At 35.9% G+C, this 17,288-nt stretch overlaps 1 protein-coding gene across 1 annotated transcript; it reads right to left on the reverse strand.

The window, feature by feature from the left end:
* Positions 1 to 9,623: 9,623 nt before the first annotated feature.
* Positions 9,624 to 15,596, reverse strand: LOC116105305 (type I inositol polyphosphate 5-phosphatase 12-like). Its single transcript, XM_031391744.1, has 12 exons — positions 15,171 to 15,596; positions 14,518 to 14,872; positions 13,304 to 13,556; positions 12,361 to 13,177; positions 12,071 to 12,195; positions 11,832 to 11,916; positions 11,247 to 11,412; positions 11,104 to 11,144; positions 10,732 to 10,999; positions 10,519 to 10,642; positions 10,081 to 10,444; positions 9,624 to 9,956 (listed from the first exon to the last, which is right to left on the reverse strand). The coding sequence occupies exons 1-12, from the start codon at positions 15,594 to 15,596 to the stop codon at positions 9,624 to 9,626; spliced, it is 3,357 nt and encodes a 1,118-aa protein (XP_031247604.1).
* Positions 15,597 to 17,288: the final 1,692 nt, after the last annotated feature.

Consider the following 17,288-nt stretch of genomic DNA (forward strand, 5'->3'; position numbering starts at 1 on the left):
GACCAAATCCACAAAACCAACTTTGAACTTACAAATATGCCTTTTCAAGGTTACACGTTTACATAACAAATCTAAGCAAACTTCAATTAAAAAATAAATTTGGTTAAGATAAATGAATTTAATAAAATATGTAAATATAAATGTTTATTTAAAACAATTTTTTTGAAGACAAATGTTTTGTAACTTATATTATGAGATAAAGAAAGGCCGGAAAATTATAATCAACCTTAAAAATAATGATAATTAAGAAAAAATCAATATAATGATATTTTGGTAATAAGACTTTTCCTCCAAAATAATTAAAATAATATTTATAAATGAATAATAAATTATGTGGAAACCATTATAGCATTTTAATGATATTTATATGATTTATAAATTTAACGAGGAATAAAAATGTAATTTTTTAAGTTGGTAAGTGATGGAAGTGGTAAAACGGATTTCTGAATTTAGAAATAGATGGAATTCAAATAGATGGGATTCTAATATATCACTAATGGTAGGGGTGTCTTAATAATTTTAAAATAAAACAAATGAGTTTGATAACAATAGATCTCACGAGGGCGTAAATAAAATAATAAGTTAATTTAAATATAATCTTATAAATCAAACTAATCTACTATTCATTTATGAGAAATGCCAGTTACAAAGACTTATACAAAATGATGTGGCAGCTGCTATCTCAACTGCCTCATCACCAGTTTCCACATCACCCAACCTCTTTGTTTGGTCTTTTCTCTTTCTTTTCCTTGTCTTCTTCCTCTCCTTTAATTTTTTCTCTATTTTGTAGATCTAAGAAAATAGAAAATAAAAACCTATTGTTTTTCTTTTTCTTTATCATTGATTTTTTAAAATTTTTTCTCTCCACTCTTTTATCTCCTGTATCTTCTTTCTCTCCCGTCCGTCTCTTCTTCCTCTTTTTCTATTTTTTTTTATTTTCCCTTATATTTCTCATGGAAAATTCCCTCTCTAAATTTTTTCTACATTTTGGTTCACATTTTCTCAGAAAATTCCATCTCTAAACAGACAATGTAGAAAAGCAGAGTGTAGAGATGGAAGAGAGAATCAAATCACCAAGATTCAAATCGGTTCACTGGGCCTGAAAGGAACTCTCCCACCGGACCTCGGAACTTAACTTCATTGACTATACTTGAGGTGATGAAGAATAAATAAGTGGGCCTATCCCAACTCTTGCTGGGTTGATTTCTCTTCAAGAAGTGTTTTTTAATAACAACAATTTTTCATATTTCCCCATGATTTCTTTTCTGGGTTAACTTCTTTGCAAAGTATAAGCCTTGATTATAATTGCTTTGAGTCTTAGGAGATTTCAACGAGTTTAACAAAGGCAACGAATTTGCAAAAGTTTTCAGCAAACTTTGCTAATGTTTTAGGGCCTATTCCTGCATTTCTAGGGGGATGTATTTCCAAGATTAAAGAGTTTGAATTTGGTTATGAACAAACTTGCTTGCTAGTATTATTTTGTTTGTTTAGAGATGAAATTTTCTGAGAAAATGTGAAGCAGAATGTATAAAAAATTTAGAGAGGGAATTTTCCATGAGAAAATATAAGGAAAAAGAAATAGAAGAAGAGGAAGAAAAGACGAGAGAGAAAGAAGATAGAGGAGATAAGAGTGGTGAGAAAAAAATTTAGAAAATCAATGATAAAGGAAAAAAAAAAAAGTAGGTTTTTTTTTTTTTTTTTTGTCCCTTAGATCTACAAAATGGACAGAAGATTGAGGGGAAACAAGAGAAGGAAAAGAAAGAGAAAAGGCTAAAGAGAGAGGGCAGATGATGTGGAAACTAGTGATGAGGCAATTGATGTGGCAGCTATCACATCATTTTGTACACAAGTGGGAAAGTGTTAAAGAAAGGTTTAAGAATCCAGAAGATATTCTAATTTCGGGGCGATTTCGTTTCATTTCCTAGCTAAGAGAAGAAAAAATAGAGTGAAATCACATGTTGGTAGTGTTAGAGTAGATGCCCTAGAGCCAATCAATTATTGTAGAATTGACTCTTTGTAATAATGTTCATTAATCAATAATAAAAGACATTTTATTCTATATCGCGTAAATCATTATTATTGCAATATGTATTGATATATGTCCTTAGAATGGTAGAACCGTGACGAGGGTATCAAGTGTTTCAGATCTTGATAGTGAGAACCCTATGAGCACATATGGTGGCCATTCTAGAAACGTCCGTGGCCCCAATATTATTCTGAAGTAAGGGCACAGATAATACGGTAAGACTATCATAGTGTTGAACGACCCTGTCGAAAGACAGTGACTGATCTCACTTGTCAAGGTTGTTTGGTGACAACCTGGTGCAACACATGGGTGCTTGTTGTAGGCGGATATACCGTAGTAAGTTCACTGGACAGACCCACCAGAGGATTCCATATGGATGGTAACCCTAGTGTCTATGGAACAAATCCTCTAACGAATGGTGGTGCATGTGATCCTTAGACTTGAGATCACCGGAGCGCCTTGTGCACCGATTGGTACAGTTTGATACTAGCCTAACGCAGTTCTATTCAGAGCTGTCAGTACGGTGGTGATTGGCTATATCAAGGAGTGTATCAAGACTATGGTGGATTGACAAAGGATTCATCACTCCCGGGTACGGGAGAAGTTATCTCACGGCGCAATTCAGTATATGGCAATGACACTAAAACTGTGGCCACAGTGGGATTGAGTTGTTGCTCTATCCAGATTATAATACGGGTCATTGGTCCAGAAACTGAATATATAATATCGAGAGTAACCGAAGGTTGACACTATTTCTATGCCTTCGTCTCGTCGAGATAACGTATGATGAAAGGATCGAATTGTACGGTAACCATATCGTTGACAGGTAGCTACTTTGCTGAATCCGAATCTATCGGGTGGCCATGATGCCTTGCTAGGGGCCAATCTTGGTCTGTGTATTAGTGAGACGATTAATTGGTGTTAATCGCGATACTATACACTACCGATATGATGAGGAGCCTATGGGTCACACACATAGAAGATAATTTAAGAGCCAAGAAGAAATAAGGGCGTTTTCGTCTTTTTTGGCGAAAGGGTATTTTGGTAATTTCATAGTGCAATTAAATTTGCTGAGGTTGTAGCCTTTATTTAATTTGTTAGAAAAATTAAATAAGTGAAATTCCGTTTAAATATTTGTTCGCATATATTTAAATAAATTATCATTATTGTTAAATGTTAATATATATTAAATATATATTAATTGATTTTTAATTGAAATAATGATGAAATAAATAAAATATCTAATTTGGGAGTGTTTGGCAACATGGGGTATTTGGGTTGGAGCCCAAGCCCATCCCATGTGGGAATAGGGTATTAAGGTTTTACTATAAAAGAAAAATGTTTATTTGTAAAACACAACTTTTAGCTTATTTATGATTGTAAAACCAAAACACAGTAGCCCCATTTTACTCTCACTCTCACGCCACTTTTGCTTTTGCAAAGAACCAAAGTTCTTCTTTGGTTTGTTCTTCTTGATTTCTTAAGGCCAAGGAGGATCTAGCAAATCCCTCCTTGGTTCTTGTTGATTGTCTTCGTGTGGACCTCTACGGTTCGATCCTACACTTGGATCAGTAGCAAACACGTTCAGAGACAATATTGGTGGAGCCTACAAACGTGGGTATGAATCTAAACTTTAGATTTATTTTATTTTCTGCAGATTCTTGATATTATACATAAACTGTAAAATTTGTGCCTTGATTTTGGGCTTTAAGGAACGATCTACGGTTGTATAAAATTTTGTTTTTCGTTGAGCAACCGTGTCGTTTCCTAACAGGTAGTACTCAATTTTTTTTCACAAAAGGAAACCTCGTATCCCAGTTAGATGACTTTCGAAGTAGAAAAGACTCTTATGTCTCTTGAGAGGAAGACTTCCTTAATTTCCTTTAATCCTTGGTTGGCTTTTGTACCTCTAATGTTTCTCTTCATTTATTTTGTTTAGTAGTATTGAATTATTATTATTAATTTAAATAAAGAATAAAATTTTTGAAAAAATTGGACTGGTCAACAGTGGTCAAAGCCGCCTACGGACATTAACAATTCCAAAATTTAGAATAATTAAAAATTTAAATAAATTAGATTAAGACAAAATAATAATTTTAATTTGAAATAGAGGCAAAATGGACATTTTTGCACATTCTTTGCCCCTAGAATGGCATAATTGTAATGCCCACTTTGAGGTACATCTTTGATTTATGTTTATTTTGCCCTTAATGTGGTAAATTAGTGCTTGGCTAAGTTTGTATGTCGATATGGTTGTGTGAATGCCCTGAAGTTGATGAAGTCTTGGCGAATTTTGGAAATGCAGACTTCGCCGCGACGAAGAAGAAGCATCGCCGCGGCGACGTATGCTTTGGAATTTTTCATTGGGGCAACGAGTTGGATAATGTTTCTAGTGAAGTTTCTAGAGATTTTACCTTAGGGGTGAAGTGACCATTCTACCCCTAATTAGCAGGAAAAGTGGAGAGTGAAGTGCAAGGAAATTTCAAGGAGAATGCATTAGAGTGGGGTTGGATGTGTAAAGAATTAAAGGGTAGAGATGGAATTCCCTAAGACGAGCAGGGGCAAAATGGGAAAGAGTGCTTTTTTATATGAGCTAAAAAGGGTTTAGCCTTAGAAACCCTCCCAATCTCTACACCTCATACATTTCTACTACTCTCCATTTCTCTCAATTCTTCATCCTTTTTGCCAAGGAAATTGAGGGTTTTTGGTTGGATTTTTACAAGGATTTAATCCTAAGCATCAAGAGGTAAGAATTCTTGCTCTAAACATGAGAGTAATTTGTATACATGTTGAATTCTTATTAAGTTTATGCTTAGGGTTTAAGAGGAAGAACAAGTCCAACAACGATAGAGAACTTTTGTGCAATTATTCAAACATAAGGTAAGCAAATCCAATCCAAGTTAAGGTTTAAGCAATCAGATGATTGATATGCATGCTTATGTTTATGAGCTTGAGATTGATTGTTAAGAAATGATATTATTGATCAGTTGATGGCTTTTGATGAGAAGATTTGAGCCATAAGAAGTAGAAATGAAGTTGTGGTAACCAAGTGAAGTTTGGTTACATTTAGAAAGAATTTAAGTAGAATATTTGAAGTGTTTTTCTTGGCCATGTTTAGATTTATTGTGGAGGAGTTTTGCTCCATGAATGGATGGTTAAAGAAAGAAGTAGAGATGTATCAAAAATAGAATTCAAGTATGCATGCATGATATTTGATGAAATGCCTAAGAAAAACTTGTGCATAAGTAGAGAAACTTATTTTTGTGAACATAGCATATTTGCATTGCATCATTGCACTTAAGAAAGAAACATAAGCATGAGCCATCCATATGCATATACTTACATATGCATGAGAACCTAAAGAAAGAATAAAAGAAAAAAAAAAAGAAAAGCACCAAAGAATTAAAGAAAGAAAAAGTGTTAAAGAAGAGAAAAGAATAGGTTGTTGCGATGGGGAACCCGAGAGTGCTAAGAAAAAGAAATTCCCACATACACGCCACCTTAATTGAGTGGCATAAGAAGAAGAAGAATTTATACGACCCATAAAAGTGTATGTGGATGAGGGTTGTACCAAGAAGAATTCCTACATGCACGCCACCTTAATTGAGTGGCCTAAGAAGAAAGAAAGAATTTGTACGGTCCGCAAGAGTGCATGTAGATGAGGACTGTACTTACTCACACGGCTAGGGTTCCAAATCCATGCATCACCGAGTCCGATTGGCAAATTAAAGAAAGAAAGAATAAGAATAAGAAAAGAAAGAATAAGAATAAGAAAGAATAAGAATAAGAAAGAATGAGAAAGCTTGAACAAGCAAAGAAAAGAAAAGAAAAGAAAAACAAGAAAGAAAAAAGGAGCTTGAGCAAGCAAAGAAAAGAAAGAAAAGAAAAGAAAAGAAATAGAATAAGAAATTGAAAAGAAGAAAGAGAATGCATTTTCTATGCATTATTGCATATGCATTTCATTCATGCATATTACCATGACTTCCCTCATGGTTAGAAAGAATTAGAAAAAAAGAACAGGGAGAATTAGAAAGAAAGAAAGAGTAGTGAAAATTAGAAACAGAGAAAGAAAAGAGAAATAACTAAGAATGAAGAAGAAGAGAATTAAGGAAAGAACCAAAGAAGAAGTTGCGGGGATAGAAGAGATTAAGGATTTACTTACTGAGCATTTTTGTGCTCACCTCGTTGTTTCCCATGTTTTGCAGGAAATAGGTGAGCAGCGGTCAGAGGGACGTCGACAAGTGGAGAGAAATGACATTACTATCCACCGTTGTAAAAACTTGTATATATGTTATTTTGGCTATGAGCAGAATAATATATGTTTAGTAAAGAAAATTTTTGGGCCCATCTATTTTTCATTTGCTATAAATATACTTTTATCATAGTATATTTTTCTAAGTATACTAGTAGAAATAAGTTATTACAATAATCCTCACACATTTTGGAGGTTTGCCATTCCCCCCTTTTGTTAGATAAAAGTTTAGGGGGTGTTTGGTTGCGGGTTATCCCCAATTACTGGAGTAATACCATCTTATATTACTTAGATTATCACGTTTGGTTGTTAATTAATATAAGATTTGATAATCTTTCAAAACTAATAGTAATTACTATTGGTTATATATGAGATAATCTGAATATCTTAATTTTCTTAGGTATTTTAAGATTACTTGATAATCTTAATTTTGTTACAATTTTACCCTTAACTATTAAAAATTTTGGACGATAATGCCCTCATTTTGAAATTAATTTACATGAACTTGCTATTACAATTTTACCCCTAATTAATTAATTTTTGGACAGTAATGCCCTTCTATTTAAAATAAATTATAGGTCACCTAGGACGACCACCACTTGCTAGCCACCATCACCGACGGCGACGGCTGACATTGCCAGAAAGGTGCACGATTGGCCGGATCTGGCCATTAATGGTTGGAAACGACCAGATCTATTCTGGATGTTCCCAGCTAGATCGATGGATCTGGCTGGAAACAGTCAGATCCATGGCTATTTGATAAGAGCTTGAAAATACACATTTACGTAATGGTTTATGGGGATTATTTGTGAGAAATTAGGCTTAATTTGGTAAAGTTGCTTAATATTTTCATAATTGTCTTTTATGAGATCACGGGTGTATTTGAGTGTTTTTTAGGTTATTAGTGCTAAATGTTTTTCTCGAATGAAGAATCATATCGGAAATGGAATGAGTGATGAGTAGAAATAAACAGATCGAGAATTGGAGTTAAATTGAAGAAGTTGTGGAGCTTTGAAGTAAAGAGGAGATTCTAGATTACGCTTGAGTTTGAATATGCCTCGGTATTTTGACAATAACTTGAGCTATAAACCTCAAATTAAGCCGATTCTTTTATTGTTGGAAAGCTGATTCAAAGGGCTACATTTCATATGTTACTACTTCTTTAGATTTCATAGTTATCATGCTCAAAAATCACCATCTTTGGAGTGCTGATGAATGATGCGAGAGTTGAACTAAAGAAGAGGAAGTTATCACTGTGCCCTAATACACTTTGTCTAGAATCAACCACGTCACAACACAGTGCTGGGGCACAGTCACAACAATTGGAATTTTTTCTTCTGTTTTTGATTAGGAAAATAAGGTTAAGAGTTTTAAACTAAATAGAATTAAGGAAAATAAAACCCTAACCCTTGTGGGATATAAATAGAATCTTTTAGCATTATTTTAGGGAATTCTTTGGGGAGAATAAGAGAAGGAAAACCTATAGAGAACAAAAGTGTCAGAATTTCTAGAGCTTTGATTCATAATATAGGGAAGTTTTTCTTGTTTCTTTCTTATAAACTCATGTTGATTATTTTAATAAAGATGATTGTTTCTTTCATGTTTATTATGAACTAACTTTATTTTCTAGGCCTAAGATGTAGCATAATCTCTTGATTATGTGTTGAGTTACTTATGTCGATTTATTAAAATTTCTTCCTAAGTTTTATTATTTTGCCCAATGCTTTTGATTCTTAAGGGTCCAAGAATTGAATGAACTAATGGACTAGCTTGAGATTGAGAGATGATGCTTAGTTGGTCTATGGTAGTAAAACCATAGGTTGAGCGAACCTTAGAGATAGGTTACCACGATTTGTGAGGTTTTGATAAACTCCATAAAATATAATGATCTCAAATTGCTTAAATTTAGACTTTTCTTGATAAAATTTGGATTAATCAAATAGTAATAGGATAGTTTATTTTGGTAATAGATAGTAGTAATTCCCTTGGGTTCGACATCCGTATTCTTACACTTTATTACTTGTACGATTTCTTACACTTCCGAAAACCACAACACCGTTAACGGCTAGATCCATGCCGCATGACGTTGGATAGATCTGGCTGTTAATGACCATAGATCTAGTCATTAACGGCCGTTTATATTACCGGAAATGGCTAGAATAGATCTTGCCATTTCCTGCCATTGATATGGCCGGAAACGGCCAGCCAAATCTAGATAAGGTATGACCTAAGTAACAATAAGGTCCAAATAGAACTTGATAGTGACATTTAGATCCAAATAAGGTAACAATTTTTAAATTTTTTTGTAAATGTCTAAAATACCCCTAATATTTTCTTTTGTAATTGAAATTAAAAATTAGTAGATTTATACAAAAATAAAAATAAATAAACGACTGCTAACTGACAAGTCTGGTAAAAATTTAGAGCAATTTCACAAATTATAAGAAAACAAAAAAATTAAAAAGTTAACATTTTAAGGTATTTAGACTTCTACAATTTTTTTTTTTCTCAAAAAAGTGATTCGGATAAGGACCTAAATGTTACTATCAGATTCTACTTGACCTTATTTACTTAGGTCATACCTCAGGTACCAAAATAGATTTAACTCCCATTTTTCTTAAATTAGTCGAGCCAATCTAGTCCATTGCAGTGAACCAAACACCCCTTTAAAATCAATAGAGTCCCAAGTACAATCATCTCCACAGAAAAGAGCTTGGTGATGAGGAATTTGAAGTTTGGTTCTTTTGATTGACAAAACTAAGCTGGTTTGATTTGATTGATCGATGCTATCTATGTGATCATTGTTTGCACTACAATCCCATATGCAAGCACAATTTGCTTTCTGGGTAACTTAGCTGGATTGCCTGTGCAAAGATACTTGGCAGATTTTGTTAATGGAATAGAAAAGCAAATGCAAAACTAAAAGCTGCAAGTTTCATCTATATTTGCTTATAGAAAAAGTAAATGAGATTTTTATGGGTAGAAACATACATACATAAAGTAACAAACAAGCTTATTCCTTCAGCATGCTTGCTACATTTTGTAACAACCCTTTTGAAAAATTCAATTATGCCACAATATTCCAATGTGCTTTTGCTAAAAACTTATATATACTTTGAAGAATATAGAATTTGTTTGTATCACATGGCGTTAAGTAATAAATGGCAAACAATTTGAGCCTAGCTAGTATTTGAGTCCAATGGTGACCATGCTTCAATCAGTATTTACATCAGGACTCTTGACTGGGGTTGACATTGATAGATTTAAATGCCTTTGGTTATACTCGTTTGATGCATCTAGTTCTATTTATACTAACAATGGTCGTTAATGTTCTAGCTTCGATCGTCATAGGTCGCTTTTATCTGAGGAAGTGCTGAGTTGGCGAAGTTCTGATCGCGCAACTGAACTTCTATGTTTATTTGAACCATTTGATTTCGTCTCTATGCGTACTGTCCTGGCTGACAAGCAGTGGCGTACACGAACTGGGTGCCGTACTGTTTCAGTTGAGCAACAACCTTCGACTAACACCACCAATAAAACTTCCTTATCTCTGGTGTCTTCACACCACCAGTTCTGGGGAATACCGTCAACAAACTCTTCTAAGGTATGGAACTCTTCATGATGTACTGATACCTCTGCATAATTTTCAGGTTTGATTACGCCCGCTGCTGGTGCCACCTGAAATGAATACAACAAGCAGATAAACCACATTACATTCACGGCGATCTCACAAGTTATAGCTGGAGGTACTAAAAGGTGAACAAATGGCAATGACAAGCAATTTAGGAACGAGAAACAGTACCTCAAGCCAACGGGGGAAGCCATAGGAGCCTCTTAAACGATGATCAGCTGTATCGTTGCCATCTTCCTTGAGAGTGGACTGACTTTCACAAATGATTCTATATATGGCTTTGTCCTTTGTAGTATTGTTGATTCTAAGAACGCATGTATCCTGGTTTTGAAGGACTATGTTGTTAGTGCTCACTGTAGTTTCCGGAACATAACGTAATTCATCAAGCTTAGACTTGATGAACTTTTCGTTAGATCTTAAAATATCGCCAAATACTTGTCTTCTTTCTGATCTATCAACATGGGCAATTTTAACGTGGAATTTACATTGTACAGGTTTGTGATCACTCTCAGTCACATCCATGCAAGCATCATACCTGTTAAACATGGAGACGATATTTTAGAACACACCACAATCTGGCTACAGGAACAAACCTATCATGAAACATACAGCATAATTGATGAGACCACAGGGCAATCTAAACTGCATTCAGCTGTTGCACCCGCTCGAGTGTCACGATATATAATTCTGTCACACCAAGCCGGAATTCGCTTTTTCTCCCCGGAATCATATCCTGGAAAGATGTAGATGAGGAGAAGTATCAAATTTAGAGCTAGATTCTGCCCAGTACCATCATTTGCAACTGATATTTCTAATTTATACCTGCTAAACCGGCACGATGTCTTTCAAACTTGTAAGTAGGAGGGAATCTTATGATTGCTTCGCGCATTCCTTGGAAAACTTTGCCTTCTTTCATCTCAGCCCTGAGCTGATCCTTTTCTCTCAGCCAATCGAAGCATCTTTGCGAAACAAAGTCTCTTGCTTCATCGTAAGATATACCGAAAAGTCGATAATTAAAATCACCAAAAAATATAATCATATCTGCTTCAGCCAAATCAGGTCTCCCTTCTTCATTAGGGGCATTTGGAGTCTGTGGAAAGCACCAATACCAGTATGTCAAAGTCACAAAATAAAAAAGAGAAAAGGTGAAAGACTGTATTGATATCAGAAAGATGAATGAAAATAAGGACATACATTTGAACCCTTAATCATGTGAACTGCAGTTGTGACACCAGCTGCAACATAGAGGATGAATGGCAAGGCAGAGGAATAAAGCAGGGAAAGTAAATATGTGCAGAAGGCAAGAGAGCAATAGAAAAACAGGCATGACACCATACCAGCAGCAGCATTAAGCAGATTTGTCGATCGGCTGAACACCATATTTCTATAAATGTGATCAAAATCAGCATTGCGCCGGTTAACTGCTTCCAAGTGTGCAGCCAGGTGACAGTTCACGAAGCAAATAGTCCTGTCATACACTCTGATTCTCAAACCTACACCTCCCTGGGTGGGCAGATGCAGCCATGTTATATTATAAAAAGCGTAGCAAGTTAAGAAATCAATGTTAAACCAAATACAATCGGTTCTATAAATTTATTATTTGTATTGTGAGATCAAGCAATGAAGTGAAGACCAGTATTTGAATCACAAAAGAAGAGTCAACAAAATGATTATGATTGCAATCCATCAAAGATAAGGTGACAGGCCGGGTCATTTTGTTTTGCAACTACATTTCACAGCCATAGTCCTGGATCATACGAAGGAAGATTTTGGCAGAAGTGTCTATGTTAAGAAAAATACGCAATATGTGAATCCTGAAGAAAATAAGCTTACACATTTAAACAGGTGATTCTTTACAAGAATAGAAGCACTCATTTCTGATTCTCGAATGGGATTGATTAAGTTAAGGTAGCAATACAAACCTTGTTACCAATTGCTCGACCAAAGCCACAAGGAACTGCCGCTGCATCAACGTCCCCAACATGTGTTCTGAGGTTTTTTCTTACCCTAATAATAAGAGACGAACTTAATAAAACAGTAGCAACAGCAAGACATTAACAGAACTGAGTTGAGATGCCTTACCGAAGTAGACATAATGCTACATGTGAAAAATAGGATAATGTTAAAATTTCTAGCATAAATTTTCCTGAAAATTACATACCAAAGAGAAATGAGCAAGCCGGCAAGCTGCCTAGAACCCATACGTTCAAAAGTTGTTCCTTCATCTAAGGCCTTTCCTATTGTGTCCTGCCACCACTGCCCAATAGCACTCCCTTCAAGTCCTACCTACATTTGGAAATTATTGATATAAGAAAGAAGTAAACATACAAATTTTACAAACAACATGATGAAAATTAAAGCGTGTCAACTGGCCAGGATGTTTCCCAGAGTTTTTTTTTTTGTTGAAATTAAAAATGATCATTGGCAACGTTTAAGTTAACAGGATCTTACAGTTTCCTTGGCTGCAGACATTGCAAGGAACCCTGCCCCCATTTCTACTTCTTGCAAACCAACAGCAATAATGCCAACATCTGAGGAAACAGAACCCAGCCATGTCATAAGTGACTCATGAGAGGCTCTTCCTTGCCCAACATTCCATGTTCCGATTAATATTCTGACATCATCTCTTCTTGCGTATACTGCTTCTTTTACTGCAAGTTCTGATCTTATTAAATTGTCAACAGATCCCGGGGATGTGATACTCCAACCACGTATACCACCATGACTAGCCAAGCTAAAAATGTAATCATCCCCAACAGCAAATTTTAACAGAGGACTACTAGAAGCAACCCATGATGCTATCAGATTTCCCTCAACATCCAGTATTTGCATTACACCACTAACATATCCCACATATGTTCTTGTCCCAAAAGTGCAAAAGCATTGGACAGGACAAGGATGATGAGTAACATCGAGCATCCGATTTCCATTTCCGTCCCACTGCACAAGTAGGCCAGTTGTACACGCAGTCCAGATCATTCCATCTGCAGTTTGAACTATCGCTTCTGTTCTCTTGGATGTATCTTCTACGAATGCCCCTGCACTCCTGGTTGCAACTCGGCGAACAGCATCTGCAGCTCCCATTATTGCATTACGTGATCGTTGCAAGAAGCTACTGCCTTGAGATTTCTCCTTCTTCGATGATGAAACAAATTTAACCTTCATCTCATCTTCTACAGGTTGATCCTGAACCGATTGTGTTTCAACTCGATTCTCAATCTGACCTTCAATATTAAAAACTTTCAGAAGCTCCTTTGAACGGGCATCCCTGCAGCATTTTTGTATATGCATAAGAACCCTTTTCAGGAAGGCACTCTCAAAGAATATCTTTCCCTTGAATTGACCATTAATTAATTTTTATGGAGAAATAAGACACAGTTAGAAAAAAACATACCATATTGAAAAGGAAAGAGGCTGAGCACACCATACTCTAGCTCTAACATGGTCAGATAACAAGCACTTGACATCTGCAGAAGATATATTACATGTACCGTTTACAGTAACTTGGGCCCTGAGGTCAATGAATGACCTCTCCACTAATAGAGCAGCCATGTGCCTTTCCTCCGGCTTAAGAGAAAGAGATTTTTCAATGGATTCCCATGGCCAGATCTTAATAACACCACCTTCTCCACCTGACCACAAATCACCTGGACCAAATACCACATAAATTTCATGGAACAATTAACTGGTAGTAATTAGCTAGGCCTAAGAGCAACAAATAATCATATGCTTGAAATTAAATTCATAGAAATGATCTAACACTACACATAAATTGGACTTGTCCTGGCTAATTATAACCAGAACTTACCTACTTAAAAGTGACATATATTGGAAGAGAAACTAATAGCAAAATGTTCCCAACAAGCAGCTATATATTACCATTATATCAAAGTTAAAAAATAAAATTAGAGGGAAATAGATGTTAACATAAGGATATTCACAGCCATGATCAATCAATGAAAACACACGACAACAATCAGTTTAAGCCTTTCTTTTTCCCATAAATAATAAAAGACTCTTGGGAAGTGGAACAGATGTACAATTTCATTCATATACTTATTCAATAAAAGCCTGCAAAATATATCTTCACTCTAAGAACTATCAATCATGATAGTGATTAATTAAACAGAAGAGAAACCAAATACAAATATAATGTGATTTTCTTGAACAGCTAGCTAGTATACAAGTAACGTGATATACTCATCTCACCTAACACTCGAATATTAGATATTATTTCACTACTTAATGCTCAAGGAGTCACATTCAATTTGCATTCTAATTTCATTTCTACTTATTCTATATAGAGCATTCCATCACAAAATAAGGTTTCTTCGAGCAGAGCTTATAGAGAAGAGTTATTAGCCTAGCTTATAGTGAGCTCACCCACAACATTATTCACTGACTGAAGTTCTTAATTTCCACAATCCAAACCAACCTCTAGTTAATGAATTCCTAAAAAACACATTTTAATCTTAATGTTAACATTAATTAAGTTGCGTGTAAGCTGGTTCGGACACTCCAATTATCAAAAAAAAAATTCTTATAGTTCCAAATTCAACTATTATACATCAAAATTAACCCAAAAAAAAATAAAAAATAAAAAATTACCATGAGAGCTGAAAATCATAGAAAGAACAGGACCACGATGAGCCTGCCAAGACAATCCTTCCTTGAAAGGACTATAATCATCCACGGGCTGGTCCATCTTCCATGACTTAATCTTCCCATCTTTATGTCCCGTCCAAACCAACCTGTTCCCACTATCCACCATCAAGCAAGTCGTCGGCGAAGTGCTCACCGACTCATGAAACGGCGCCGCATCCTCATCTCCTCTCCTCACTCTTATCCCCACCCCATGTCCACGCTCATACGTATCGTCCAAGTTCCAAAACCTCACCCCACTTTCTTGCCCCGCCCATAGCTGCCGTCCCGTGCATGCTATGTTCCTCAAAAACTTCCCCACCTGGCACAAATTTTCCAAGTTAGAACATTAACAAAATATAAAATTTTACAATCATTCAAAGAATTCTGAAAGTTTTGTAACAAGAATTTGGCAGCAGAATATTATTTTACTGAGAATTTTAATAACCTAATAAGTTGGCTTCTTTCGTTTTTATTTTTTTAGTTATTATTTCTGGTCATCGGGTTTAGTTTTTGAAACTTTAATGATTTAGTTTCCTGATTACACGAGAACTTTACTTTTATCCTAACCTAAGTCTACTTCTTTTTTTTTACTAAAGATTACAAATCATTTTTCTCACCTGAGTCTCCCTCAAAGGATGAGGCCTAAGCTCCAGACATGGCGGGCGACCGGGATGAACCGCGGCACGTTTAGGTACTTTAAAAATTCCGCTGCCACCGCCGGCGCCAATGAATTCAGTCAAAGGCTGAAAGGGTCGGTTTTGGTCATTAGCATTTCCTTCGGCACTCAAGTTAACATAATCTTCTTTGACATTATTGGAGGAGGTGGTTGTAATGGGGCAAAACTCGTCGTCAGACGAGTCGTAGAAGTGGTCAGCAATGGTGGTGGTGGAGGGATTGGGGAGTGATTCGAGGCTGTGTTTACGTATAGCAACGCGGGTTATGGGGGTGGAGGAGGCGCGGAGCTGTTGGCTGTAGGAGTGGATTTTGCGGGGAGGGGGAACGGAGCTTAAGGCGGCTAATGCTTTTTTGTCCTCGTCTTCCATAGGAGAAGAGGGCGAGATGAGAGAGAGAGATTGAAGGGTGAAGATGGAGTTGAAAAGTTTTGAGAAAGAAAGAAAAGAGAATGAGGGGTTAGAGAAAAGATCAGAATAGAAAAAGAATGAGTCAAAAGGAGGAGGAGGAGATCCGAGAGGTGAGGAGAATCGGTGATTTTGAGAAGAAGAAGGGCGGGAATTATGCTGAGGACGAGAATGTTTCTCTTCTTTTATTACGCGGGAATTCAACGATTTTGTCCAGCACAATCTGTATTGGTTATCTGTTAGCAAAATTTGAAAATGGGGTAACATGTCACTTTGGTTAAAAAGTTGGGTTAAAAGTTACTCTTAAATTATGCTGGGTCTATTGTTTTAGATAAATTCAGGGGGTGAAATTATATAATTTCATCTGTTTTAAGTCGAGGAAAAAACTTTGTAGCACCTAGTTTATAGATCTACTAACATTCAAGATAAATTAATTTTTTCACTAGCAAAATCGTCTACTGAAGTTACTAAATTCCGTTACTAAGTATAGTATTTTTGTGTAAACTCCAACATTCTCCTAAATTAAAAAACTTCAAAATGTCAAATACATCCTGATTTCACATTTTCACTTCTTCTAAATAGAGTAATTGATCCAGCAATTTGCTTGGTTTAAAAATGTAGGATTTATAATATTTATGATAGATTGTTGTCAGAGTTTAGGTTAAGATTATGTTAGGTATAGATTTGGGCAATTTTTGTTTCTTTGTTATTGTTGAAGTTTTTTTGATGGCTTATTGCTTGATTATTGTGATTGAATGTTTGTGAAGAAGTGATTTTATTATTTTGTTGGAAGAAACAAATAAATGGGAGTGATGGGAAGTCACAAAAAATCGCGAAATGGATTGCAAATTTCGCCCGATAGACTTTATTGAGCACAATTTGGCTAATCGAGAGAAGATTTGAAATGGTGGTGAAACCCCCTATTGATGCAAAAATCCGCATTAGGCTCTCGATTGGCCTAATAACAAAAGGTTGCGCACCAAGGCCCAAGTTTGGTTGGCCCAATAACAACAGGCTCTACGTTAAGACCCAACTCTAGTTGGCCCAATAGTAGATGCCTTCATGCCACGACCTAACTTTGGTAGGGCTCATGCCAAAAGCCCAACTGCGGTTGGCCTAAAAGCTTAAGGCTTAGTGTCACAACCCAACTCCGGTTGGGTCCATCTTAAAATCCATCATGTAAGAGGACTATCCAACAAAATGGCTTATTCTATAAGAAGGATCGCTCTATGGGCCAGCCCATTCTACGAGTTGGTCCATACCATGAATCAACCTGCTTCATGAGTTGGGCTACTTTATGAGTTGGGATCACTCTACAATCAAGGTCCCCCTATGAATTAGGCCAACCTACATTTTGGGCCATTCCACGAGTTGGTCATTTCTACAAGAAAAGTTACCTTAGCTTCAACCCATCAGTCTACACTCATCCTAGAATAGTACTCTAAATCCCATACATATCTTAGTTCATCCAAGACTCTTAGTCTTACATGAACTAGTACCCTACTCCTACATGGATTAGCATTATGAGTTTCCTGTTTACTCAAACTCCTATTGTGAGAACACCTAGTTCTACAAGGACTCAAGCTTTCTTGGCGCACTATATAAATAGAGGTCAACTCTCATTATAGAGAAAATCACAGCCCCTCTCTCTCGCTT

Source organism: Pistacia vera, unplaced genomic scaffold (genome assembly GCF_008641045.1).
Source record: "Pistacia vera cultivar Batoury unplaced genomic scaffold, PisVer_v2 Contig497, whole genome shotgun sequence".
In the NCBI taxonomy this organism is placed as follows: Eukaryota; Viridiplantae; Streptophyta; class Magnoliopsida; order Sapindales; family Anacardiaceae; genus Pistacia; species Pistacia vera.

Coding starts and splice junctions, on each gene's coding strand:
- LOC116105305 (XM_031391744.1), bottom strand. CDS start 15,596: ATGGAAGACGAGGACAAAAAAGCATTAGCCGCCTTAAGCTCCGTTCCC. Junction 11,917..12,070: donor GGCTTGCTCATTTCTCTTTG/GTATGTAATTTT, acceptor TCTTATTATTAG/GGTAAGAAAAAACCTCAGAA. Junction 10,643..10,731: donor ACATCGTGCCGGTTTAGCAG/GTATAAATTAGA, acceptor ACATCTTTCCAG/GATATGATTCCGGGGAGAAA.